Source organism: Triturus cristatus, chromosome 2_2 (genome assembly GCF_964204655.1).
Source record: "Triturus cristatus chromosome 2_2, aTriCri1.1, whole genome shotgun sequence".
Lineage (NCBI taxonomy): Eukaryota > Metazoa > Chordata > Amphibia > Caudata > Salamandridae > Triturus > Triturus cristatus.
Window position 1 is genome coordinate 563,458,069 of NC_140582.1, and position 26,034 is coordinate 563,484,102.

Below are 26,034 nucleotides of genomic sequence, written 5' to 3' on the forward strand. Positions count from 1 at the left end.
CTCTGACTAGCTGTGTCAATCCGCACCCCGAGAAAGTATCCAAAAGAGACTGGGTTTCGGGCAGATCAACCTTTTCTAGATGAAAATTTACATCCCCCAGAACGGTGAGATGGTCACAACCGAAGTGTGGTTCTAGGACCTCCAGCATTTGACTACAGAAGTCTACTTTGCTCCCTGGGGGTCTGTAAATCAGGAGGCCCTTAAACGGCACTCCATAAGCCCCATTAATAGAAAATTGGAGAGCCTGAAAGGACTCCTGATGATCATCTAGGGGAATGATGTGACAGGACAGATGGTCCCTGTGCAAAATACCAATCCCTCCCCCCATCCGGCCCGTTCTATCCATTCTGACTAAAATATAGCCATCTGGAACCGCCTCCACGAGATCGGGACCTGAGGAATCCTTTGCCCAGGTCTCAGTTATGAAAACCCAGTCCGGGGCTCTGGACGACACGAAATCCTTAAAAGCTAGGTTGTTTTTGACCAAGGACCTCGCATTCAAAAGGAAACCCGTGTTAGTCCTAGCCCTAGAGTCGTAATTGGGCCTCAGGGCCTCAGCTGATGGAGATACTCGCAGAACAGGGGAACCAGAACAGGGACAGGATGGGGACCTCAAAAATCCCTCAGGAGCATACCTATGATGGCAGGGGAGTGTAGACGGTTTTAATGATGCAAGATCTTGCCTCGTATATACTGACCTCGATTTCACCCGCACGCAGTCATCTACTCCTCCACCGTCCAGCCCGTCCTCAGCGCGGACGGGCGCAGACGGGCTGGACTCTGGCGTGACTCCGGCGGGATTACGGCGAACACGCTGCGCGATCACGCTGCGCGTCAGCATGGCGGGAATATATAGGGCTATGCTCGGGAACCACCTGTGAACAGGAGCGCTGGGACGCCGAGATAAACTAGCAGCCTTCCCTATCCAAGATGGCGCCTGTTAAAAGAACACAATTCCGGGCGCCTAACGCGCTGGGGATAGCCCGCTAAGCAGCGGTGATGGAGCCAATTTATGGTGCAAGGAAGAGGGTAAATAAAAACAGGGAAAAGCGGCGCAAATTAACAAAAGAAAATCGAAAACAGGAAATGTTAAAAATGTAGTCTAACACTACCCTTACACACGAGCAGCCTTAGGATGCCTGACCAACCTAGAGGGCCCCTTATAAAGGCTTCCTATGAGATTGCCTGTGCTCGGGAACCACCTGTGAACAGGAGCGCTGGGACGCCGAGATAAACTAGCAGCCTTCCCTATCCAAGATGGCGCCTGTTAAAAGAACACAATTCCGGGCGCCTAACGCGCTGGGGATAGCCCGCTAAGCAGCGGTGATGGAGCCAATTTATGGTGCAAGGAAGAGGGTAAATAAAAACAGGGAAAAGCGGCGCAAATTAACAAAAGAAAATCGAAAACAGGAAATGTTAAAAATGTAGTCTAACACTACCCTTACACACGAGCAGCCTTAGGATGCCTGACCAACCTAGAGGGCCCCTTATAAAGGCTTCCTATGAGATTGCCTGTGCTCGGGAACCACCTGTGAACAGGAGCGCTGGGACGCCGAGATAAACTAGCAGCCTTCCCTATCCAAGATGGCGCCTGTTAAAAGAACACAATTCCGGGCGCCTAACGCGCTGGGGATAGCCCGCTAAGCAGCGGTGATGGAGCCAATTTATGGTGCAAGGAAGAGGGTAAATAAAAACAGGGAAAAGCGGCGCAAATTAACAAAAGAAAATCGAAAACAGGAAATGTTAAAAATGTAGTCTAACACTACCCTTACACACGAGCAGCCTTAGGATGCCTGACCAACCTAGAGGGCCCCTTATAAAGGCTTCCTATGAGATTGCCTGTGCTCGGGAACCACCTGTGAACAGGAGCGCTGGGACGCCGAGATAAACTAGCAGCCTTCCCTATCCAAGATGGCGCCTGTTAAAAGAACACAATTCCGGGCGCCTAACGCGCTGGGGATAGCCCGCTAAGCAGCGGTGATGGAGCCAATTTATGGTGCAAGGAAGAGGGTAAATAAAAACAGGGAAAAGCGGCGCAAATTAACAAAAGAAAATCGAAAACAGGAAATGTTAAAAATGTAGTCTAACACTACCCTTACACACGAGCAGCCTACGTTTTTATACAGTCACCTCTTGTTTATTACTTGTTGGTTATGGTCACTTCACTGGGGTTACGTTGAGTCACATGTTTACTGTTTCATATATGTGAATATAGTACCAATATTTGTGTGTTATGTGAGTTTTCTTCTACTTTTTTCCAAAGAAAATTTGTATGAAGTGAGTGTTGGTGATCTATTCTTGGGGCTACCTTCTTTTTGTTAAGTGCTACAATGTGTAAATTAATCTAAACATATTGTCAAACTATTTTTTGTTAGGCTTAACAAAGTCATTGTAAAAAGTGATATATTTGCAAAAAATAATTATTCATTGTTGGAAATGAGTTCTCTGTGAACGATTGTGCTTAAACTGACTGGATTCAAGCTAGCCAGGCTCATGAGGGGTGGTACCCTGAAACTGGCCCCTGAAGGCCTGTTTCCGGTCCAGAGAGGACTCGACTTGGCAGTTCGGGATGGACTGTTCCCATGAGGAGCAGGGTCAAGACTAAATTGCATATGGCTGGGTCCAAAACTGGGGTGGCGTAGTGAGCAAAAGAACAATGGATTAAACCAAGATTTCTTGACTGTGGGTAAAAATTTGATTCATTCAGCATTCCGTCCATCAGGGAGAGGAGAGAGGAGTTGGCCTAACAGCTAGGGCAGTCGACCTTGAATCTGGGGAACTGGGTTTGAGTCTCGGCAATGACACTGAACATCCTGTGATTCTGGGCAAATCATTTAATCTCCCCGTGCCTAACAGAAATGAATGAGTCCTCATGTAATGCAACTGGTGCTATGTAAAGCGCTCTGATACCCGATTCGGGTCAAGTTTGCGCTATATAAAACTCTGTAAAAATATTATTTTTTTAAATGATGGATTTAACACAGATCTCTGGACTGTGGGTAAATGTTCAATTCATTCAGCATTCTGTCCATCATTTGTTGCCAAAGCTGTGTGCACAAAATGGCGATTTTAGTTACACATTTACACTTCATATGTTTTTCAAACTGTAACTTTCCACATGCTTTGTACATACATGATATCATACTTAAAAATGGTTCTGCAGGCAGTAAATTTCCTGGTAGGCTTATTATCAAGTATCTAGTACAATCTGTTCAAAGCACAATACTCTTGTTTTTAGTTGTCCAGCTGGAGACAGCTCTGAGTTGCAAAGACAAACAAACACACATTAACACTGCACTTCTGACATAGTACGATTGCAAGTGTTCATTATTATATAAACCTATTCTGAGCTTTCTGCACCAGAAGAACATTTCCATGGATCATCTTGGACGCTGTGACTAAGATGCAGTTCTGCTGATTCCAGTCTGTATACTGCCGACAGCGGCCCAGACTGGCTGCCTGATGCATCTTACACAGGTATGGGGGGGGGTGACCATCCCAAGATATCTGGCAGAGGGTATTCCAACTATGCTCTTGATAGTGTAGGTAGGATTTTTTATGTATGCCTTATTATATAATCATATAATCGCAAAATATTGTCATGATGGCTGAATTGTTCATGTTATTCACCATTCTTGTAATTCTGGTACCAATGCTTGGTTTTCTCCTGGTAATAATCGGGGCTCCTATTTTTACACAAGAATGCTATAGCTTCAATAAATATTTGAAAAGCCAATTTGCACATTTCTTGTGTCTCTCTCTGGGCATGCCTATAAAATCAAAGGGTAGATTTGTTGCCACGATTTCCTTGGGGAATCAGAGTGGACATGTTCAGAGGTTGCAGATACCATCTAGTACCCTGTCATGGTTTTGGGTCTGGATGGGGCACTGTGAGCTAGCCAGGAATTGGGACAGCATACTTTGATTGTACGGATAGACTCAGTCCCCATATTCCTACATTTATGTCTGCTCATGAGAGCCTTCTTGTGATCCTGAGCTCATGCTTCTATTAGTTCTTCCTGGGCCTCCTGATACTGCGTAGCCTTGATTATCTTAGGGCTGGCACTCCTAGTCTTCCTGATTTGGGTCATCCTGATTCTCCTTGCCCTGGTCCTTGTGGTACATGTATTACTATGTCCACTGGCCCTGGTCCTCCTTATTAGATCCTCTCAGTGTGACCATGGTCATTCTGGTCTTGGTCTGGTCCAATTAGTCCTCATGGCTCTGGTTGTCCTGATTCCCTTGATCCTCACCAGCCTAGTTATAGTACTAGTACCCCAGGACCTAGTCCTCCTGCTCCACTTGGAACATCAGGTCCTGGTTTCCTTGGTTCTGACCTCTCTGGCCCTCTTTGCCCTGTTCCTGGCCCTGCCTATTCTAATCCTTCTAATCCATCCCTTCAGAACTGAAGTGATGGAGAATCAGGAAAATGTTGCTCAAAACATTCTGTGAGGTCTTTTTTAGCAAATGGGTGCTTATTGATTCTTCCTGAGTGACCAAATGGGTAAGGGTGGGCGGAATTTGCGAAATTGACTTTTGCAAATTATCGCGAAATTGCGCAAAATCTCCACGAGCATGTGAAACTTTCGCGAAGATGCGGAGATTGCTTTTCCCGCCCATTCGCGATGTGTTTTTGCATGCTCGCGGGGAAATATATCTCCAACTTGCCCATGCGGTCGCTAATGGGTGCGGCCATCTTGCTCGCGATGCTTATTTCCTGTACGCGATCGCAATGTGTTCGCGATCGCAAGCTCTCGCGGGATATCGCGACCAGCTACCAACAATCCAACATCTTGTGGCGCGCGCGAACGGATAGGAAAACTCGTCGGCGAACGCAGGGACCCGGTAAGTCGTGATCGCGCGCGCGAGAATGCATTTTTAAAGCACGAACAAGAAAAATACTTTCGTTTTGCGGCAGGTTGTGAAAGTTTTGACATTTTTGCGCTCTCCGCGGAACGCGAAAATGTCAAAATATCGCAAATTCCGCGAGCGGAACGAAATTTACCGCCCAGGCCTATGAATGGGGTAGAAGATAGGAATAAGGGGTAGGTCAGAGGGGTCAAAGGTTCTATGGTCAGCTGCCCTGTTGTCTCTGCCTGATGTCTGCTTAGAAAAGTTGATGATAGCCAGGTGATAAGATGCCATGCTTCATTGTGTCCTTTTTTTGGATACTTCTGCTTGGAGCAAGCACTATTGCTACTGTTGTGACAGCCATCACCTAGCACAAAGGCTGTGTCTGAGCTACAGCCAGAAAATTATATTTGAAAGAGAAACACCCCATATCAATTATGAAACCTCTATACTGGATCCACATCTCCTGTCTGGCAAATTATTATTAAAGTGGAATTGTGAAATGATTAATCCGAAGGCCACAAGAATCAAGGTAATAAAATGTACTTGGTTACCGAGTGTCTTATTTCTTACATTATTTGTAATAAAGGAAATAAATACAAATCTCTGTGAGTTTATTTATTTCTGTGTCTTTGCTGGCTATAAGTCTTTCTCTGATTTAGTGTGAAAATTAATTCCTATTCCAATGAAATTCAGATCAATTACTTATTGTCCCATTCCTGTGCTTTGGCTCCTTGATGGAATGCTCCCTCTGATGTCCCTACAGAGTAGGGGCCGTCAAAGGAAGGAATTTATACTGTCTACCATATTTAGAGTGAAACCTGGCTGTAAGGAACAGGAAAACAAATTACCCCGTAACCCTGGGAGAAAACTCCCTGCATGTGGGGCCATTAGATATTTTATTTAAATTGGGAGTTTGTTTAAGAAAAGCAAAACGTTTTTTTAACTTTTGTTGGCTGGCCATCATGTCTGACAATACTGTCCTTCAAACATGACATGCATTGACATGAACCGACATGAGAGCAATTCCTGTCAATGTAGCGAGTTGCCAACAGGTCCTGCGGACAACTCTAAATTTGACAGGGGAAGGTCCCTCAGGATATCTGGCCCTGGTACATTTCCACGGCTTTGTGAGTAAGAATTAGTGCATAGCTTTAGAAGAGTAATAGCTTCATCTAGTCTTGCAAAGATTTAATCCTTATCACTAGTCACCTCTGTGGGTAGGACCACTTATGGAGCACAGGGCAGCTTCATAAAGGGTCTCCCAAGTTGCTATGTCTTGGTTACTGGCGTAATGGAGTGACATGCTGTGCCATATCTGTCAAATTACCTTGGAAACTTTAAAACAATTAGGACCGTTTAGATCTATAAGTTAGTACCTGCATCTAAGCCAGTTTTAGCCCTAAGGACCCCATGTTGCAAAATCACAGTATTTCTGACTACAAAAGTGCCTATCATTATGTACAAAACCACTTTTAATGAATTGGAAAAAAACTAGCAAAAGGCCTTCTGCAATTGTTTCCAAGTTTCAAATAGGAGAATTCATGAAAGGAGTTTCCTCCTTCCTCTTTCCAATTTGTAAAGGAATTTATTGATAGTTTGTGACTGCAATTGCTCTTACCAACCAGTTAATAATCCCCCTCAAGTTGGGGTGGTAATTAATTTGAAATGAGGAAGGGGTCCTCTTGGTACCACTTTCCCTTTGGAAATGATGTTGGCAGCCTAAGGTCGGAGATGTTTTCCAAAACCAAAAGCACTGGTCTCTTTAAGGAATACAGGCTGCTTTGTAAAGAAAGTTTTCCATTTTGGAATGCAGTCATAGAGATGGCAGTGTGCTGTCTGTTGTGGCCCACCAACCCTGTGATTACAGCGGGTCACAAATTGGCACCTGCCCAATGAATATTACTTAGGCAGGTCTTTCCACAACCCCCTGAGAATTGGTATTTTGTGAACAGTCACAGAGTATATTGGTCGGTTTGCAAACCACTATTCCATTCACAAAAAGTATGTGAGGAATTTGCAACCCCTTTTTGCTAATGAAATAATATATCAGGACCCTAACTTTCATTAGGAGATTGATAGCAAATGTATTCAGTCCTCGTTTGCAGTACTACCTGGTGTACGTACCTGTTGAAATTTGCAAAAGGCATAACTAAACAAAATTTAAGGTGTTTAGGGAACAGCCAGGTAAATAGTGAAGTTCCTCCACTATTTGAATGGCGCCTGGTCAAGTTGTGCTCACTGTCTACTATTTAGACAGCCACCAGGTGAATAATGAAGTTTCTATTTAAGTTATTTGCAAGACAGTACATCCATTCCTCTATTTAGCCAGCTGCTGGGTAAATACAGCTATTTCTTTGCTACTTGCCAGGCTACTGGTCAAATATTATAGAATTTCTGCTACTTAACCAGAAGCCAAATAAATAATTACATGTAGTTGCTATTTGCGTGGCTATTGGCATAATTGTACATGTCTGCTGTTTTGCCAGCAGCTTGTTAATGAGTAAAGATTTTTTGTTTGCTTGACTGCAGACTAAATGGTAGACAACCTCTTATTTCGTCAGTGGCCAGGTAAATGTTAAATTTGCCTCGCTGCTGGCCAAACTGTGAAAAATCTCTACTGTTTAGCCAGCGGGCAGGTATATTGTGACTTTTTTCTGCTATGTGTATGGCCGCCAGCCAAACAGTGCAGAATCTCTACTATTTAGCCAGCAGCAGCGAAACTAGTGAAGTTTTCCTGCTGTTTGCATCGACCGCCAGCCACACAGTGCATGGTCTCTACCATTTAGCCAGTAGCCCAGTAGATAGCGAAGAAAATTCACTAATTACCCAGCCACCACCATTTTGAACACTAGTTATGCAACAATTTTAGAAACTCTAGAATTCTAATCACTGGCGCAATGAAAATTGAGGGGGCCTCCCTGCAAAGTACGTAGAGGGGCCCCCACCGGGCTCAATCAGGAGCTCTCCAGCCTGAGTGCTGTGCTGAGGTGGCCCCTGGAGCTTAGGGGCCCACCTGCACTGTGCGGGCTGCGGGGCCCTGTGTTATGCCCCTGCTTCTAAGATCACCTTATTACGGCACACGAAAATGTCAAATGAAAGTAAAATACATATACATGCATTGTTATTTATTTTTTTGCTCCATAGGGAATACTTGACACCCGCCTCTGGATTTCAGAGCCTGCAGTTTCGTCTCTTAGAGAATAAGATTGGGGTGCCAGAGAGTCTGAGAGTGCCTTACAATAGACGCCACTACCGCGATAATTTCAAAGGGAAAGAAAACGAGCTGTTGCTTAAATCTGAGGAGGAGCAAACTCTTTTGCAGCTTGTAGAGGTAATTATGAGTGACCAAAAAGTTTTAAATTGTGCTCATTTATATGAATGCCATCTCCTAATATCAAGCGCTATTAGAAAGTGTTCTAAATGCTCATTAACGATTTGACTCAGATTTTCAAAATCATTCTCAGGGATGCAAAAGAAGGGAACAGTGCCGGAAAGGCAAACAACTGTACTACAAGAGAAGGGGACAGTGCACTGGACTAAAGTGTTCTGAGATACGCACAATGTGTAACAAGAGAAATGTCATTCACTCTCGGCTTTTTATAGCAATACATATTTTGGCGACTCCTGGAGTGTTTGAGATATTTTATTTTGATTGGCGTCTGTTGGTGGTCTAGTGGAGTTAGCCTGTCCAAAATTACTTCTAATAAACATACAAATAATGGGAGTGAATCGATATCAGCGACCTCATTTAAAGCATGTGGTCATTTCAGCAAACTAAGGCAAGGGAATCTAAAACGGCCATTAGGATCCAAATCTGTGGATTTTACTTTTAAAGCACTTCACATACCACCTTTGTTGTTATTGTGTTCCAACTATTCACTCACTCTTCTAAATTATGGGCCAGATTTACTCAGTGCTTAATTTGAGCCGGAGCTTTCCGGTGCTGAGCACCAGCACTTAATTGGTTTCCGGTGCTCAGCAGCGGCACCTAATTGTCAACACCACACTTAGGGCAGTCTGCCACAAGGTGGCGCTGCTCATGTAATTTAGAGATGAGCAGTATCACAGTTATTTAGGAAAACAATATACATTATAATATTACTAACACCTGCCTCCCTAGCCATTCCTTTAGCTTTGGGGACCTGGAATTATCTGAACTGTCATATTAACATGCAAGAGAGATGTTTAGTAGTTGTTTTGGCAGAGATGAAAGGGGCGATGGGTGGTGCAAGCTGCAGTGGCCTCCTGGTCAGAGCCCTGGCACTTAATATTTTACAAATTAAGCACTCAATTTACTAACTATACAGGAAACGCATTATAGTAAGCAACTTGCTGTGCTGTGATGTGTTGCGTGAAAGGGTAAGATCAGAAATACACTATATCTACTAAGATATGGCGCACTTCTGCTCTTTCTTTGCGCTGGCGCACTTCAGGCAGCTTAGCACCAATGCAGGCACCCTTGCACCACGAAGTTAAGTTGCCTGCATTACAAGGAGAATTGTTTTTTTATGCAGGAAGCAATACCTTCCTACACAAAAACAATCTTTAGAGGCATTTTCCTGTTTCTAAGGGTGCTGCAGATTGCAGCAAACATGCAAAGAAGAAATAGCGAGGAGAAAAAAGTATTTTTCTCATGGCTCCGCCAAACTCTGGGAGGTGTAGCAATTTCACGCAATCCCAGGTTTTACAAACCTTTGTAAATCTGGGATTGCATGATATTCAAGGGTGGATGCATGGGAATGCCCATGTTCTACCTATGGCACACCTCCCAGAATTAAATGTAATGCAATACAGCACAAGCTGCTGCGTTGCGTTACGTTATTTTTACAAAGCCCCGCAAGTCGGCACAAATTGCCCATTGCATGGCTTTGTAAATATCTACTAGCATTTTGCAACATGGTTGCACCACAAAATGTTAGTACATCTGGCCCTATGTATTCTGCATTTCTCATCCAACCCCCCTTTCTGTCGAATTGATTAATGCCGGTAGTCACTCACTGGTCACATTACCTAAGCTTGCTTAAATCAGCAGTGCCAAACTCATACTCTATTTATGCCAATTGGTTAAATTACGGATGTTTCCTGGTGGTTCATCATTGTGCCCTCAGAAATAATGTGCACTGTTTAAAACTGCACTTCAAAGACTGTTACATATCTAGACCTAGGTGCACTTCCCAGTAATTGATTCTCAAATCGTTGACTAACCTGCAAATATTAATTTGTCGGAGCAGGCTCACAAATGCCACAATGAGAATTTAATCACCTGCCCATGTTCTGTTTTTTAATTTTCAAGATGTTAAAGGCTGAAATGTATTCTGTTATGTTATCAGTAGATTTGTAAAGCAAGCTCTCATGGGAGGGTATCTTGGCACTGAGCGGGTGTCAAACTAGCCTAATCTAGGGCCTTATGTGATTACTTGAAAAGCCAGGTCGTCAGCTTCTTGTGTAATTCAAGAAGTGAGTGGGAGGCTTGGATGTGTAAGAGTGATGTAGAAGAAGGCTCAGCCGCCAGATATGGGTAACCGAATGCATAGGTGTGCGGCCGAGGTGAGGTGTCTGCAGGGTTTGGGAAAGCAGATGCGATTGCTGAAGTATACTGGGACAGAGTTATGTAGTGCTTTGAAAGTGTGGGTGAGGAGTTTGAATTGTGCTAGTTTCTGTATGGGGAGACAGTGTAGCTCCTTGAGGTGAGGTGTGTGTGGCATGGGGGTTGAGAGTGATTCTGGCCGCTGAGTTCTGAATGGTCTGCAGCCTCCTTGTGAGTTGTTTGTTGATCTCGGTGTAGATGGTGTTCCCTAAAATCCACACACAAATATGCCCCAGTTTAAGAGCTAGAAGTACATATGCAGAGATTCTAGTCGGCCAGAGTTACTGTTGGTATCTTTACATATAATCGCTCCTACTATAACTTAAACACCATAGAATGAAGAATAACTGTGCAGACCCATATTTACCAAGTATAAAACTGCATGGAATTCCCAGTTCTCTAGGGTTTAACACTCCCATTTACCACCTTCTTAAAGCAAATGGTAAATGGGAGCACCTGCTTTTGTGTAAAGTGGAGGGAGGGGGGTTGGAAGAATAGGTGAGGGAAGAGGAAGATTAGTCCTGGCAGTGGAAGCACGGAATGCACCCCACGTGCTGTAAAAAAAAGCTGGGGTGGAGTGAATGAATGAATGAAGAGGCATTTCTAGAGCACATAGCTACCCGGGGGCATCCCAGCGCTAAAGCGGTGCAGCTTCAACCACAGGCAGAATCAGGGGAACAGGTAAGTTTTTAGTTGCTATAGGAAGGAGAGGTAGTTAGGCTCGATACGGATACCAAGAGGCAGAAGATTCCATAGTTTAGTGGCATTGTACGAAAAACTGCGGCCTCCGCTACGTGTTCTTCTTCTTTTTGGGACTGCCGCTAATTGTTTATTATCTGACCAAAGACCTTAAAGAGCGATAAGGTTGAATAATGGAGCTGATGCTGGGAGGGCCTTTTCCTGAGAGAACTTTGTGTGTGATACACAAAGCCTTGAACTAGATTCTCTCTTGGATAGGTAGACAGTGCAGCGATGCAAGTGCAGACTTAGCTGACAGGTGCTTGGAAGTATTCATAGGCACACGTGCTGCACAGTTTTGCATTTGCACTACCTGCTATTTTTTGGTAGTGGTAAGTGGAGCTCCCAAATATAGTGCATTTGCATAGTCCAGGCGCGACAAAATCAATGCCTGGACCAGCAGTCTTCTCGCGGTGAAGGGTAGCAAGGGAAGGATCCTTTTTAGCATTCTTAAAATCCCAAAGCAGCAGGCTGCAACCGTACGTGCTTGCTCTTTAAAATCAAGATTGCTTTCCAGCCATACACCTAGACTTTTAATTTGTTCTTTTGAGACTGGAGGAGTCTCTAGACAGCTAGGCCAAAATTAGTCAATGCTCAATGTAGTTGAGTTGCCCAAGAGCATCAGTTCAGTCTTAGCTCAGTTGAGTTTTAGGCAGGAGCTATCCATCCAACTCGACACCTTTTCAAGGCATAAGGCTAGTCCTGAGCCTGAGGCTTCCTGTTGATTACGAGAAACCACCAACCGGGTATCATCAGCATAGGTGATGATCTGAATGCCAAAAGGTGTTACTACTTCAGCTAGGGAACTCATATAGATATTGAATAGAGTGGGGTTCAGGGAAGATCCCTGGGGAACCCCACACCTAAGGGGCATTCCCTTGGAGGTGGTTTCTTCTTCGAAGACCACAAACGATCAGTCCTCTAAAACGGACTGTAACCATTTTAGCGCTGTTCCTGCAACTCCTGCCTTCCTAAATCTTTGGATTAACAGATGGTGGTTCACTGTGTCGAAGGCTGCGCTGAGATCTAGCAATACAAGAGCAGCACAACCCCCTCCATCCAAAATTTGTCTTAATTCTTCCACCACTGTTAAAAGTGCAGTTTCTGTGCCTTGCTGTGGTCTAAACCCAGTCTGTGAAGGATGAAGACAATTGTGGTTTTCCAGAAATGATGACAGGATGTAGTTTACGTGCTTCTCAGCTAATTTTCCGATTCCTGGTAAAAGTGAGATAGGGAGATAGTTTGCCAGCACTTCAGGATCTAGGTTGGGCTTTTTAAGAAGTACTCTAACCATAGCTTGTTTCCATTGGTATGGCACTAGTCACGATGCCAATGAAGCATTTATCAAATTTAGAATAACTGGGGATACAGTATATGAAATTAAATTTAAAATGTTAGGGGGGGGGGGCAACATCTGATGGTGCTCCCGATTTAAGATTACCAAGAAGCCCTTGAAGGGAGGTCAGGCTCAAGGGGGGGATGACCTCCAGCAGGCAATCTTCATCTGGGGCTGTCACATCCAATGGGGATAAAGTTTGTGAGGCTGTTGACAGAGGAAAGGATTCATAAATACTTTGTATTTTATCTGAAAAGAATTCCGCAATTAGATTGCAGTGTAAAGGGATGTCCACATGAGCAATGGGGGGCGGAGGAGGAGTTGAAAGTGATTTTGCGATCCGAAAGATTCTGTGTGGGCAATTGGCCGCCAAAGTGATTTTCTTTTCGTAGTAGAGAGCTTTGGCAGCTTTTATTTCCATTTTATAAATCTTTATAGCATCTCTATATTTAATTTTGTTAGTTGCTGAGGGAAATTTTCTCCTGTTTTTTTCCAGCTTTTTGCTGGACTGTCTGATCTCCCGTAGTTTAGGAGTATACCAGGCATTTAGATCAGCTCCAACTTTATTGTCGCTCCGTTTCTTAGGAAGAATAATATCAAGAGACCTTGTTAACCAGCTATCTAAATCATCATTTGCTGTTGCTGGATTAGTTTTAAGGTAGGACTTGGTATCATCCAGGGTAGTGACTACAGATTTTATAGGCAGTTTTGACCAAACCCGTACTTGTTTGCTAGTTCTCACAACTGGATTGATGTCCATAGAAATGGAATAAGATAATGGTCCGACCAAGGCACTGGCTAAGGGTCCTTGACTGCTCACCAACTGAATAAATTGAAGCATCTCCAACCCTTTACTAATTCCAATAGGGAAGGGAGTAAGGAATCATCAAAATGAAAGTTAAAATCCCCTAATAAGGTGAAATTGGGAAGGGAACTAGCTAAATTGCCTACAATATCGGGAAGGTCCTTGCAAAATGTATCTGACGGGCCAGGGGGACGATAAACCAGGATCCCTGAGAAGGTCCTCACATGGGAGATACCTAATTAAAAAAAAAATGCTTTTACAGTCAGGTAGGTGGTTTAAAGCAGTGCGGCAATTACATTTGTCCTTATAGATAATGGTGAGTCCACCTCCTCTCCCTGAGTCCCAGTCCAGTCTTTGTATGGCATAGCCCGGTGGCAGGGTTTGGACAATTACTGGGTCAGCATCTTTGTTTAACCAAGTTTCTGTTAAAAAAAAGGACATCTACGCTTTCTTCTTCTAATAAGAGGAAGATTTCCAATGAGTATTTGGACATTGAATGGCAGTTTACTAGAAACATTTTAATGTCTTCCTTAGTAAACAGGTCTGAGGGGGGCTCAGGCACGGGGCACAATTTAAAGTGACAGGTGCGACAGTGCTTAGTAAAGCTATCAATTGGCATAGAGTGTGTGCACTCACTGTTAAGCCTTCCTTTATAAGAGTTGAGCTCCTCCCTGGTGTAGACATGCTTAGCCCTCTGAAAACCGGCAGGGGTTCTGGCCCCTGGGCCCGGTCGGGCACGGACAGGCGCAGAAGGGCTTGCCCTAGGCGCGCCTTTTGTGCGCCAGTAGCGTGTCCGCTGCGTGGTTGCGTCATCAGCCCTTTTTTTAATGCCGAGCAAGCATGCCAGCGTCTGAAGACGTGTGCGCTGACCTAGTCTATCGCCGTGCGCTGTTCAGCCCCCTTAATTAAGTGCAAAGTGAGGATTAAAAGTGGCGATTAAAATTACAAGGCAACAGAATAAAATCGGTTTCTAGCAGCTTAACATTTAATTACCCCCCAGAAGCATTGAACACGGCTCCTTAATCGTGCAAAATCGCAATAGCAGCAAGAGTTTAAGTTTAAGTTCTCCGATGTTACTGATCGTGGTCATAGTGGCCTACAAGGCTTGGCTGTTCTGGCCGCCAAAGACTAATGAGATTTTACTACCTGGAATTACGAGTCAATAAAACAGTGTCTAGTTATCCCACGCCCAGAAAATCCAGATACAGGAACACCTAGGCGGTAAGAGCCATATCCCACCCATGGATATTGCTCCATCAGACTTGTAATCAGGCCACAAGACACAAAGCTTTTCACTTGTTCATTTAACTAAATATACGGCACAGTACAGGTGGCCAGAGTGGAAGTGGAGAATATGTAAATAAGAATATTTGTTGTTCTTTTTTGCGTAATTATTTGGCTCACATGCCTTAAATTGTATTTAAAAACCTCCACTATCCATTAGGGACCTGCCCTTTTTCACAGAGAGAACGCTAAAAACCTTGAAACAGTGGGACATTCGGATTTTGGCCAAACTTGTTCATTTAAGGGTGCTGGGCAGTCCCTGTGAAGAGCAACGCAATCTTGGCAGAAGGTTTACAATCCAGCAAACAGACGTGTACCTGCCTCTGAATGATATCCAAGACCTGGCATGCAGTGTTCCTTAAAAGAGGCTTGAATCTGATGGAGCATCCCTAAAATAGCCACTGTTTCAGCACTGTCGGTTGAACTGATTTGTATGCATCAAACTGCAAAAACAAACGTAGAGAAGAGCTGTATTTGACCAAGAACATAACATCAGACTAGAGTTCAAAAACCCAAATAGGTCTGTATCACTTGCACTTGCACAAATCGGTAATTGGATCTAAAATAACCTACAAGCCAAAAGATCAGTTCATAACTTAAAAGGCTATACCTCTTTTTTAATTGGTTGGTGTACCTCCTGTCCTCTCCAGTCAATCCTTTAACACTTGTTTTTTTCAGTTTGTCTCAATGTGGTTTCACTTAGAACTTACCTGCTCCTTTCTCCACTTGTTTCAGCACTTGTAATGCTATTTTTCTTCATGTCCTCTTACAAAGTTTGGCACGAAAAAGACGTTTTCATGGGTTTGCTAGGTACCAATTGTTTTATAAATGTTAGATACATTTCGGTTGCCTTCAGAACATGGATCCTGACATGCATGTCGGCTGGACACATCTGAATACTGTAGTTTACTCCTTTATTAAACCAAAACATTTGTCTAATAGTTCTTAAATCTTCCTCTTTTTGGCAGCTAAATAAACTTGTATTCAGACATAGTTGTAACATGTGGACATGCAGACATCATGTGCAAACCGACCGCAGCTCTACTTTATATTGGTTCGTTAAGCTGGCACAACAATAGTTTAAAGCCAGTTATCCAGAGACGGAAGATTTTTTTGTTCATTTCATCGTTTATTTCTTGATTGCCATGCATTGATCAGCGATAGATCTGGTAATGTGTATCGATCTTACATTGGCTGCACAGAAATAGACAACATTTTTTTTTATTCAGTTAATGCATTTTCAGGCAGCACACTGCTTAGATGAGTTTGTTGTTTCTTTACGTGTACTGCATAAAAGGTAACCCCACTTTATTTCATTTCGTGTGCACAAATTTGTATGCCTTAGTGATTTAGACAAAAATCACTAATACCATTTTTTGTTTTTGCTAAGGCGTGGCTTGAAAGAACTCCTGGACTGGAAGAGAAAGGGTTCAATTTTTGGGGAAAACTTCAAGTTAATATATTTAAAGGAATAGAGGTGGATTTTCAAGCAGTCTTGGTAAGTGTCATTGTAGATGCTCACACTAACTAAAAATATTGGGAATGGAAAACAAGATTGTGTATGTGTTGAGTTTGCATTATATGACAACCAAAGTTAATAATCCTCCTTAGTGATATTATTTTAGATTCACATTAAATTCCCAAGATTTACTAGTAACTTACGGGTCACACGGCATCCCTCCTCTGCAACTATTTGCCGATACTATACTCCTTGCAAGCCTGAAGAATGTTGCCATCCACAGAGTGCAGTAAGGATATCAGCAGTCCCTTGACAGTAAACACAACAAACATCCTAGCAAACTGTTACCCTCCCAGATCACTAACATTAGACATGGTGGGAGCCAACACGCCCTTGGCACAACCCCCTTCCCCACCTGTAGAATAAGCATTCCTTTGGAACTCGTTCTGATCCATGCAGATTCAAAGCTATACATTTGGTGATTTATGTCAATCGTACCAAATCAACCCCCAACCTCCAGATTAGATACCTTCTCCTCAGGATGGTATATTTGGTGGACAAGGAAATTAAATAGTATCGATTGCACCCCAGAAACCTTCTCCAGTCAGTATTATAGACCCCCTACAAGTTGGTTTTCCCTACAGCTTTGCAGTGGCATCTAAATGTGAAGCTGGCACATGCTGCATTCGGTCAGCTCTGCTAATCTTTGAGTGAGTAAGCACAGTATCAACATGCTAACAAGAGACCTACCACCACCCCTTATGTTATTACCTTGAATGCTGAGACACGGCACAAAGCACCAGTTGTTTACAAAGCTGTTATACCATGTTTGGATCCTCGACTTTACTAACATTTTGGGCATTTCAGAAATATTCACTTATTTTAAAATAAGAGGGAAGTGAAACTAAACTGTATGTTCTCATATGCTTACCCATCTCATTATTCCTCACAAGGTTACAGACACACAGGAAAACAAATATCTGGATTATAAAATGTTATTTAGGCCTTTGCTTTTATACTGGATTCCTGGTGTACGATAAGCGAGCCCAAGTCACTAGGGAGCAGAATGCTTTGGTATCTTTATTTTATTAGATATGTTTCTATAGCACATAGAGAACATGGAGTGATTTACATGTAAGAGCATGTATACATTCAACTTTAGATAATGCCTAGAACAACAACTGAGAAGTAGAAAGTGGGCGTGAGGAGGAGGCAGGTAAATATGGAAAAGTGTTTTCTAGTTATTTGGAAATTACAGCAAGCGATGTGTGAGTTCCGTTTCTATTCCTAATATATATGCTTCATTAGTTGGCTTAAGCTTTCACATCCACATATATTTGCATACATACAGCACATGGGTAATAAACGCTATTCTCGCATTCGAACTCTGTACCTTTTGCTCATATGCTGGTGTTATTATTATACGCAATACCAATGGAACATCTTATGTACATTGTCTGTGTTTTGGCCCTCTTGCCCATGCCTATATTATGTCCATCAAGCATTGTACTGATCTATTCCAACGAACTAGCATACTATGCATACTACTGTTACATTGCATGTAATATTTGTCTGTGATCTGGCCCTATATCTATATTACGTCTATCAAGCATTGTACTAATTTGTTGTAACAAACTGGTACATTCTGCACACCATGTTCACATTTCCTTTTGATCTTACATGTCTCCTATACTTCAACCTTTCTGAATTTAATACTGATTGTCGCGGTGGTTGTCATCGCTTACACATTGTTTTTGTTATGTCTAACAATGTGTGGGAATGTCTCTTGGATATGCTACACATGTAGCACTGTAGATTTAAATCTGAAATAATTGATAGTCGCTTATCTTGAAGTTGGCAAACTTGGACTTAGTATGTCTTCTTCACTCACACACGATTTTGGCCTTTTCCTGTTTGGAATTCATATGGTTTGTATTTATGGACACTGGACCTTTTGTTACGTGGTTTGACTGTTTGTTTTCTGATACTCAGTTATTTTAGTCTACGTCTTTCAATCATCTACATTTTTTGCTTTGGCTTTCCTTTTGAGTTCCGGTTATATAGTATACAGGTGTTTCTGGTTCTCAATTTTTACTCTCTGACTATATTTTTTTCACTGCTCCTTGATGTTTTTCAACCTGACTTTTACTATTAGACAGGTTGTTATGGGGTGTAATACTCATCGCCTTATGTGGTAGAAACAAGTCGTACAACTGCCCGGTCACTCGGAACCATTCCAATATGGCTGACTCTTTTAGACTGATTTCTTAACTTATCTATGTACATTGCCCACAATTACGTGTGTCTCATTTTTGCGCCGTACATGTGCGAATGAATAATTTTAGGCGCCCTGTGCTTGTGCACACCTCTTGGATTTGTTTACAGTTTAATTATTAATGTGCAACTCCGTATCAGAGTTTTTGTTCTTCATTGAAATTGTCACTTGGAGGGAAAAAAAAAAAAATTCTCACACTTTTAATGCATCTATACCGATAGAGTACTGAGACAAGGACGAGATTTTCTTTTATTAGAGGATACATGAGCAACCATGCCATCTGACGACTTGTGTCGTTTGTAACGCTCTGAATAACTATAGGAATCGGAACTAGTCCAAGATGGAGGACATTGGGGCAGAATACGCACTGGCGCATTGACGTCATTCCCCGTTTCCGGGGATTTTCTCAGGACGCCATTAATATACATATAAATATGGGCGCCTTTTAAACCAATCGGTCACCGCTCCTACACGACGGTGTTCGTACCTGTGCAGATGACTCCAGCATACAGAATTGGACGCACGTTCTCTATAAAGTAAGGTGAATAGGTGTTTATGCTGGGGCTCTTTGGACTCAGCAGTGGGTACTTTAACGCCAACAAATTGGCGCAAGATTGTCAGGGATTATATGTCTAGGATGCACAGAAAGTCATTGCATTTGTGATTTGAGTGGCCTCTTGGGGCTTGGAACTTAATTATGCTATAGGATTGCACTAGCGTATAATTCACGTATGGGCAAGTGCTTAACATTGGGTTGTACGTTTCAGTGGTCCGCTGTCCTTAGCGTTTTAGGTATATTATTATTTTTAGTTTTTTCTATATACACTTTTTTTCTCAATTAGCAGCATTACTATGCTCTCGTTTGGGCTAATTCCTGTTTTAATACACTTTGTTTTTTTTCGATAGTATGCAGGATTGGGTGGCGAAGTGTTCATGACTGTTGCGGCTTACATGTGCGTGTATAATGTCTACACAAACAAAATGTTTTCTCTCTGTTTCTTATGGAATCTTACTTCGGTGTCTATCTGGTTTTCTCACAATCGGAACAATTACAGATTGGACTGTTCTGGAAAACTATTGTCTTTGAATTACTTTTCATCTTTTACGTTTGTCTACCGGCCTTTCATCATATTTCGGTAAGGACATTGAGTATTGATGTTGCATGTGCGTTTCTTAGCGACTTGGTGACTTTATGTGCACATTTTTTTCTCTTTTTAATATCTTGAGTATTAATATTCTAAATCACATTTCAGACAACTCTGGCTAAAGATACTTTGAAAACAGGAGGTTTTTATTGGTGGATATTACAGCATATTCTACTATATAGACGACACGCTAGTTTTTAAAGGTCAGTAACTGTGGACTGACTTAAACCAGTATTCTTCAACTTGCAATTTCTGTAATTCTATCAACTTTTGGGCATTACTTATGTCTCTTTTTACGATTTTTAGATTTTATACGTCGTGAACTCTCTGCATTGTTGTGACTGAATATCTTTGCGCCACTCAGTTTGACAGTTTGATTCTTTGGTAAGCGACATTTCTAAACTGATATAGTTCTGTTTCTCGGTCTCCCTTTTGAGTACTCTTTCTCACATTGGTGTATTCCTGTTTCTTACTTACACTATTTTTCGGTGACAAAGCATCTAGGGCTTTATTGTTCAAAACTTTTAAAGTCACTCTGACTTTTCCGTGTCACGCTATTATATTACTCTTTATTAGTAGGTCCTTGGCTTTACTAACATCAAAAACTTTGATGTGGGGCTCACGTCTCTATCCTTCGTTAAGATAGGAACATTGTTGTTTGTCGACTAAACATGTTTTTAATATTAATAAATCTGATATGACCTTTTGTATGATCTTCAACAGCCTTGAAGAAGCCCATGTTTGGGCGAAACGCGTTGGCTGTGAATGTGACAACATCAATGAAATAAAGAAAAAAACTTGAAAATCTTACAAGTCCTGTGTGTATTATAAAATTTGTCTAGTATCACACTGTATTAGCTAATTCACTCTTGTGTTGCCTCTCATACCTTGTGTTCATCCTTATTGTCTATGGTCTTTTAAGCGGCTGGCCATTTGAGGTGGGCAACGCGTGTATTACTTAAAAGTGACATGTTCAGGCACTGCATATGTGCTTAACCTAGCTTCTTACTTCTCAAATTTCTAAGGCTATTTCATTGCACCACGCGAGGATGTTGTTACTTCCTTATATGTGATCAACCATTTAATGGCTCCTAGATTGGTTAATACAACTTCCACCCCCTTAAACCAGCAATGTATCATTCAGGAGTCTCATAGAACACAAGACGTCAGAAACAAGAAAACAAGTAAAAAAGGATAGAGTAAATACTGATTCCAAAGAAGGTTTTTTAACCCAGACCTACAGATCATTTAGGGGCTATACATCTCTCCTTCTTAGATTCACTGTACAATAATGTCTCAGAATGCTAAATACATATTTTCACAGCGAGTTGCCTTAGCAATCATTAAAACATCAGTCCTAACTTACGTAACGCATGCCCAATAATGAGTCTATTTTTTCACATTTCCTTTCCAATCATTTCACTGTAACATGGTATACTACTGCACATCTCAAAAGTCAGCTTTAAAATCGCCATCCTATTTTAATTTCTCAAGCTAAATTCACATCGAACACATGGCCTACATTTTGGAGAGTTAAATATTTCTGTCAGCAAAATAATGTGGCCTGAACGGCAAGCATCTATTTATTTCATTTTTTAAAACAAACGATGCTTCAAAATATTTGGAGCATTGCCCCATGCATTTCCTACTCCGAAATTCGGAATACCCACTATTTCTCTTACTAGTACAAGGTTAAACATCTATATAGACTATATCAACAAATAATGGTCCTCTTTGCTAACAATGAAAATGACTGATGTGTATTTATGTCCTTTGGTCTATGTGTAATATTACCACAAGCTTTAGACATGATCATAAAAAGGTTTTGCCTTTTCTTGTCAAAGAAACAACTAATATAAAAGCAAATCAATTGTAATTGTAAAAGAAATTGTTTTAAAGTTCTGTGATGGGCATGGAAATGATTTCCAGATTGATCTATCCTATGTCTTAGCATGTGAATTTTCATGCAAGTTACTCCATGAATAGAAGTAAAAGTGAAGAAATGTTCATTTATTTAGTGCATTAGCCCTCAATTAAACAGTTGTAAAGTGTTTGAATCAAAACTCGCACTTGTGGATCATAAACACCTATTTTAGGGGATGAAGGCTTAGGGGATGAAGGTTTAGGACCCGAAAGGTATCATTTTACCAATACAGCGGCCATCTTGGGGAGGACGAGGTTGACGCGCTAGTTGCTGGGAGGTAGGGCTGGACACGCTGCGAGAAAGCACATAAATTGAGAGGCACAGAGCAGCCTGGTAAGACCTAGGGACGTTATTTGCTCCTGAGGCGGAAGCCGGGAGCTAGTTAGCTATTTTAACTCACGTAAATTGTTTGTTTTTACTTCTATTTAAAAATAAAAAATTACCTGCCTATTGCACATCACGCTCGTACGAGTGACGGTCTACATCCACATAGCGCCGCACCCTTCGGGGACCTCTTAGTGTCCTCGAGACGCTGGGCACTCTGTTGCCGGGACCTAGAGGGGCCGATCCATTACAGCGGCCATCTTGGGGAGGACGAGGTTGACGCGCTAGTTGCTGGGAGGTAGGGCTGGACACGCTGCGAGAAAGCGCATAAATTGATACGGTCCATCTACGCGCTAGCGTACGCGTTTGCGGACACGCCTTGAGCGCCGAAGGAGCGCCTAAGGAAAGCCCGTCTGTGCCCGTCCGTGCCAGGCCGGACCAGGACGGGGCTTAGGGCTAGAGTAATGGAATCCCCCCATCCCAAAACCCTCGTTTACAATGGTGAGCTGCTAAGGGCTCTTAGAGGTGATGCGAGGCCCATATGCCCGATAGAGGTCTTACCAGAGGACATATTTTCCTTCTGTCCCTATTGTAAGCCTTTTAAGTCAGGGAAAGCTATTAATATCGGTTTTACATTCGCCCTGTTAAATTGTAGATCTTTTCCGAGGCACGCCATGGAGATCCATTTGATCCTAGAGGAACGAGACCCAGATATACTCTTTCTAACTGAGACGTGGCTGACCGATTCAGCAGACCCGGATATAGTCCAGGCGCTCCCGCCCAATTATTCGATCATCAGACAGGATCACCTGACAGGGCGGGGAGGAGGTTTAGCAATTATTTATAAGAACTCCTTTAGATGCAGAACCTATGAAAGTCCACTTATAGAGTGTGAGAGTCTTGGTTTCTCCATTTCCTTCTCGCCCACGTGGCCCTTTTCAGGGATCTTGGTGTATAGACCTCCGGGTGATTACCATAATTTCTGTCATAACCTTGTGGATAAGATTTCTCTTTCCATCAGCAGTACCCCCAACTTTTCCATCCTGGGCGACCTCAACATCCACCTTGATGAAGGCGATGCAGTTGCATCGCAATGTCTGCTCGATACCTTGGGACTAGTACACTTGGAACAAATTGTGACAAGCCCCACACATGTATCCGGGCACCTACTAGATCATTGTTTCACTAATCTTACGAACATTGTGTGTGATAAGCCCCACTTTGTTCCCTGGTCAGACCACGCCCTACTCTCCTTCGTGTGGTCGCCAGAAACACAAAATCACAGAGTTACTCTTTCAAAGAAAGTTGGCCGAATTTGGTCTAGATTACCGGTCAGGGATTGGGAGGCAGCCCTGAAGAGTTGCCCACCTACTCCCCATGAGGATCCAGTGGCTGCTAATGAAGCCTTTGACAACTGGCTTAATTTCACCCTAGATGCCACCCTCCCAAAAAAAGAGATGCGCCATCGGAAGGGTCACAATAAACAACAGCAGTCGTGCAAACGAGCAGAAAGGAAGTGGAGAAAGGACTTTGCACCTGTTGCAAAAACTGAATATAAAGCTTCCCTCAGATCCTACAAAAATTTACTGAAATCCACCCAAGCAGCATATTACCAGGGTAAAATCTCAGAAGCAGCCAATGCTCCTAGAGAGATTTTTAAAATCTTTCAATCTCTGGTTGTTACTCCTAGGGTTACCAATCCTGCTCCGGACCCTCAGAAACACTGTGAGGCACTAGCCGTTTTCTTTGCGTCTAAAGTGTCTAACATCTACTCTAGCTTTGCGACAACCCCACATACTCTAGAAGAAATGGAGAGTGGTCACGAAAGGTCGGAGGTGGTAGCTCCTAATTCATCTGGAGATCTCAAAGCCTTTCCGCTGTTAGATCTTGCTACTGTTGAAAGGCTCCTTAACAATCTAAAAAGGGCTCCCCTCAGGATGTTGCTCCCCCGACGGTTCTTAAGCAGGTTTCGGAAACAGTATGCCCGGTGATAATGCAGGTCATCAACGCGTCTCTGGCCTCAGGAGCAGTACCCCCCAACTGGAAGAGGGCAAAGGTCCCTATTAAAAAAACCTAATTTAGACCCGGAAGATCTGGCTAATTATAGGCCTATTTCGCTGCTCCCGAGTCTTAGCAAAATAGCTGAAAAACATGTCAACCAGGCTCTTTCCTTATTTGTTGAGTCTTCGGGCTCATTACATTCAACCCAGACTGGATTCAGAGCCAAGCAAGGAACAGAAACTGCGCTGGTGGCGGTAGTGGAGGCGACTAGGGGTATTGTGGATGCGGGAGGCTGCGCTGCGGTGGTCCTATTGGACCTCTGCGCAGCCTTCGACACTGTAAACCACTCTCTCTTGTTGCATCGGCTTCGTCTTGCAGGGGTCTCCGGATTAGCTCTTAATTGGCTTCATTCCTTTTTATCGGATAGATACTTCTCCGTTTTTGAGGATCAGGTGTTATCGAGCCAGCTGCAACTGAGTCACGGTGTTCCCCAGGGATCATCACTCAGCCCCACGCTGTTTAACATTTATATGAGACCTCTGGCTGAGGTGGTGCTTCCTTGGGGAATTCAGCTTATCACCTACACCGATGACACGCAGCTGGTTGTTTCTTTGGTGAGGGACGATGCTTTACATCAGGTGGTCAACAACCTGACCCCGTGTCTCACCAAAGTCCTTGAATGGATGACCTCATCTTGTTTAAAGTTAAATGGAGCCAAAACGGACATTATGCTGTTGGGCTATAAAGCCCCTATTAACTTGGACCCCTGGTGGCCGCACTGTCTGGGACCCCCTCCGAAGCCTAAGACCAAAATAAAAAGCTTGGGTGTCTGGTTGGACTCCGCCCTGAACTTCCAACATCAGGCTAATAAGGTGGCCGCGACCTGCTATGGGTTGATGAGAGTTCTTAAAAAAGTCCTAGACCTTCTTCCTTTTGAAGCTAGACGTGTATTGGTCCAGTCGCTGATTCTTTCGCGACTGGATTATGCTAATGCTATCTATTTGGAGACCCTAGCAGCTACTATAAAAACTCTGCAAGCTGTGCAGAATTGCGCAGCTCGCTTGCTTATGAAAGTTCCCAAACGATGTTCAGCAAAGGCCTCAATTCGTTTGCTCCATTGGCTACCAATTCAGGAAAGGATTGTGTTTAAGACTATGTGTCTGGCACATAAATCCATCCACAATATGGGCCCTTCCATTTTGGATCCCCTGTTTCGTCGCCATCAATCGGTTAGATCTCTTAAATCCAACCAACGAAATCTGCTCGTAGTTCCCAGGGTGAAGCTGGCCCGGATGGGCGGCCGCCTACTCTCTGTCCAAGCGGCTAAAGGATAGAATAAACTCCCTGACAACATCAGGCATGAATCAAATCATATCGCTTTCAGGAAGCAACTAAAGACATTTTTGTTTAATAATGTTCTTTAATGTCCTTTAGGTCTTACAGCGCTGGGATGCTCTAGGGTAGCCATGCGCTATACAAGAAAGTATTCATTCAATCATTCATTTTGTCTGTCTACCCATCTCAACCTGAAATAACAGAATGCAACACACCAAGATTACTTTTAATTCACCAGATCAACAGCTTAATTCCACATAAACTACAATTTAAACTCTTCCTTTAAACTGTGTGACTTCGAACTGCAAAAATAAAGCTCCAATATAAGTAAAATAAGTCGAGCTGTATAATTTCTGCTCTTGTCAGAAGTGCAGTCGCTCCCGGGTACTGGCTCTACATCGAAAACAAGCATTGGCATAGCCAATAGGTCTTGTCTTTTGGAACTTATAAGTGAGTAGCTATGCAGCACCTTATCCTGGAACAAATACAATACAACATAAATGATGTAATATATATATATATATATATATATATATATATATATATATTATCTACTGGCGGTCGCCAGTAGATAGTTATAGTTAGGACCGTGTTTCCATAGGAAATCTGAAAATTCTATTTGGAATAACTTTGGCGCCGGTTGACGAATCCTCGCGAATTTTTCAAAACTAATGGGGCGCTACGCTCCGCTCCTACCCTGAAAGTCTCGGGGGGATTCGTCAAGCGGGGGCTGAGAAAAAAGGGGGGGTCTCAAAACGCGTTTTCCCCATGCATTTTCCCATAGGACCTTTAGTTCGAGCTACAGCCCGAACGGCTGAACAGAATTACTTGAAATTGGGCAGAGAGGTAGTCCTCATGTCAGGGATGTGCCTTTTGCAGGTCTGGTGTAAATCTGTTCAGTAGGTCCTGAGAAAATAGCATTTAAATCAATATATATATCTGTTAGCGCGCTCCGTGCGCTTACGGT

At 42.9% G+C, this 26,034-nt stretch overlaps 1 protein-coding gene across 1 annotated transcript in view; it reads left to right on the top strand.

The window, feature by feature from the left end:
• The window catches only part of TDO2 (tryptophan 2,3-dioxygenase), a 161,558-nt gene that overhangs the window by 80,889 nt on the left and 54,635 nt on the right, over positions 1 to 26,034 (top strand). Inside the window, exons 6-7 of the mRNA XM_085641715.1 lie at positions 7,999 to 8,185; positions 15,995 to 16,102. Coding sequence (XP_085497841.1) covers positions 7,999 to 8,185; positions 15,995 to 16,102 — 295 coding nt within the window. The remainder of the gene's footprint in view (positions 1 to 7,998; positions 8,186 to 15,994; positions 16,103 to 26,034) is intronic.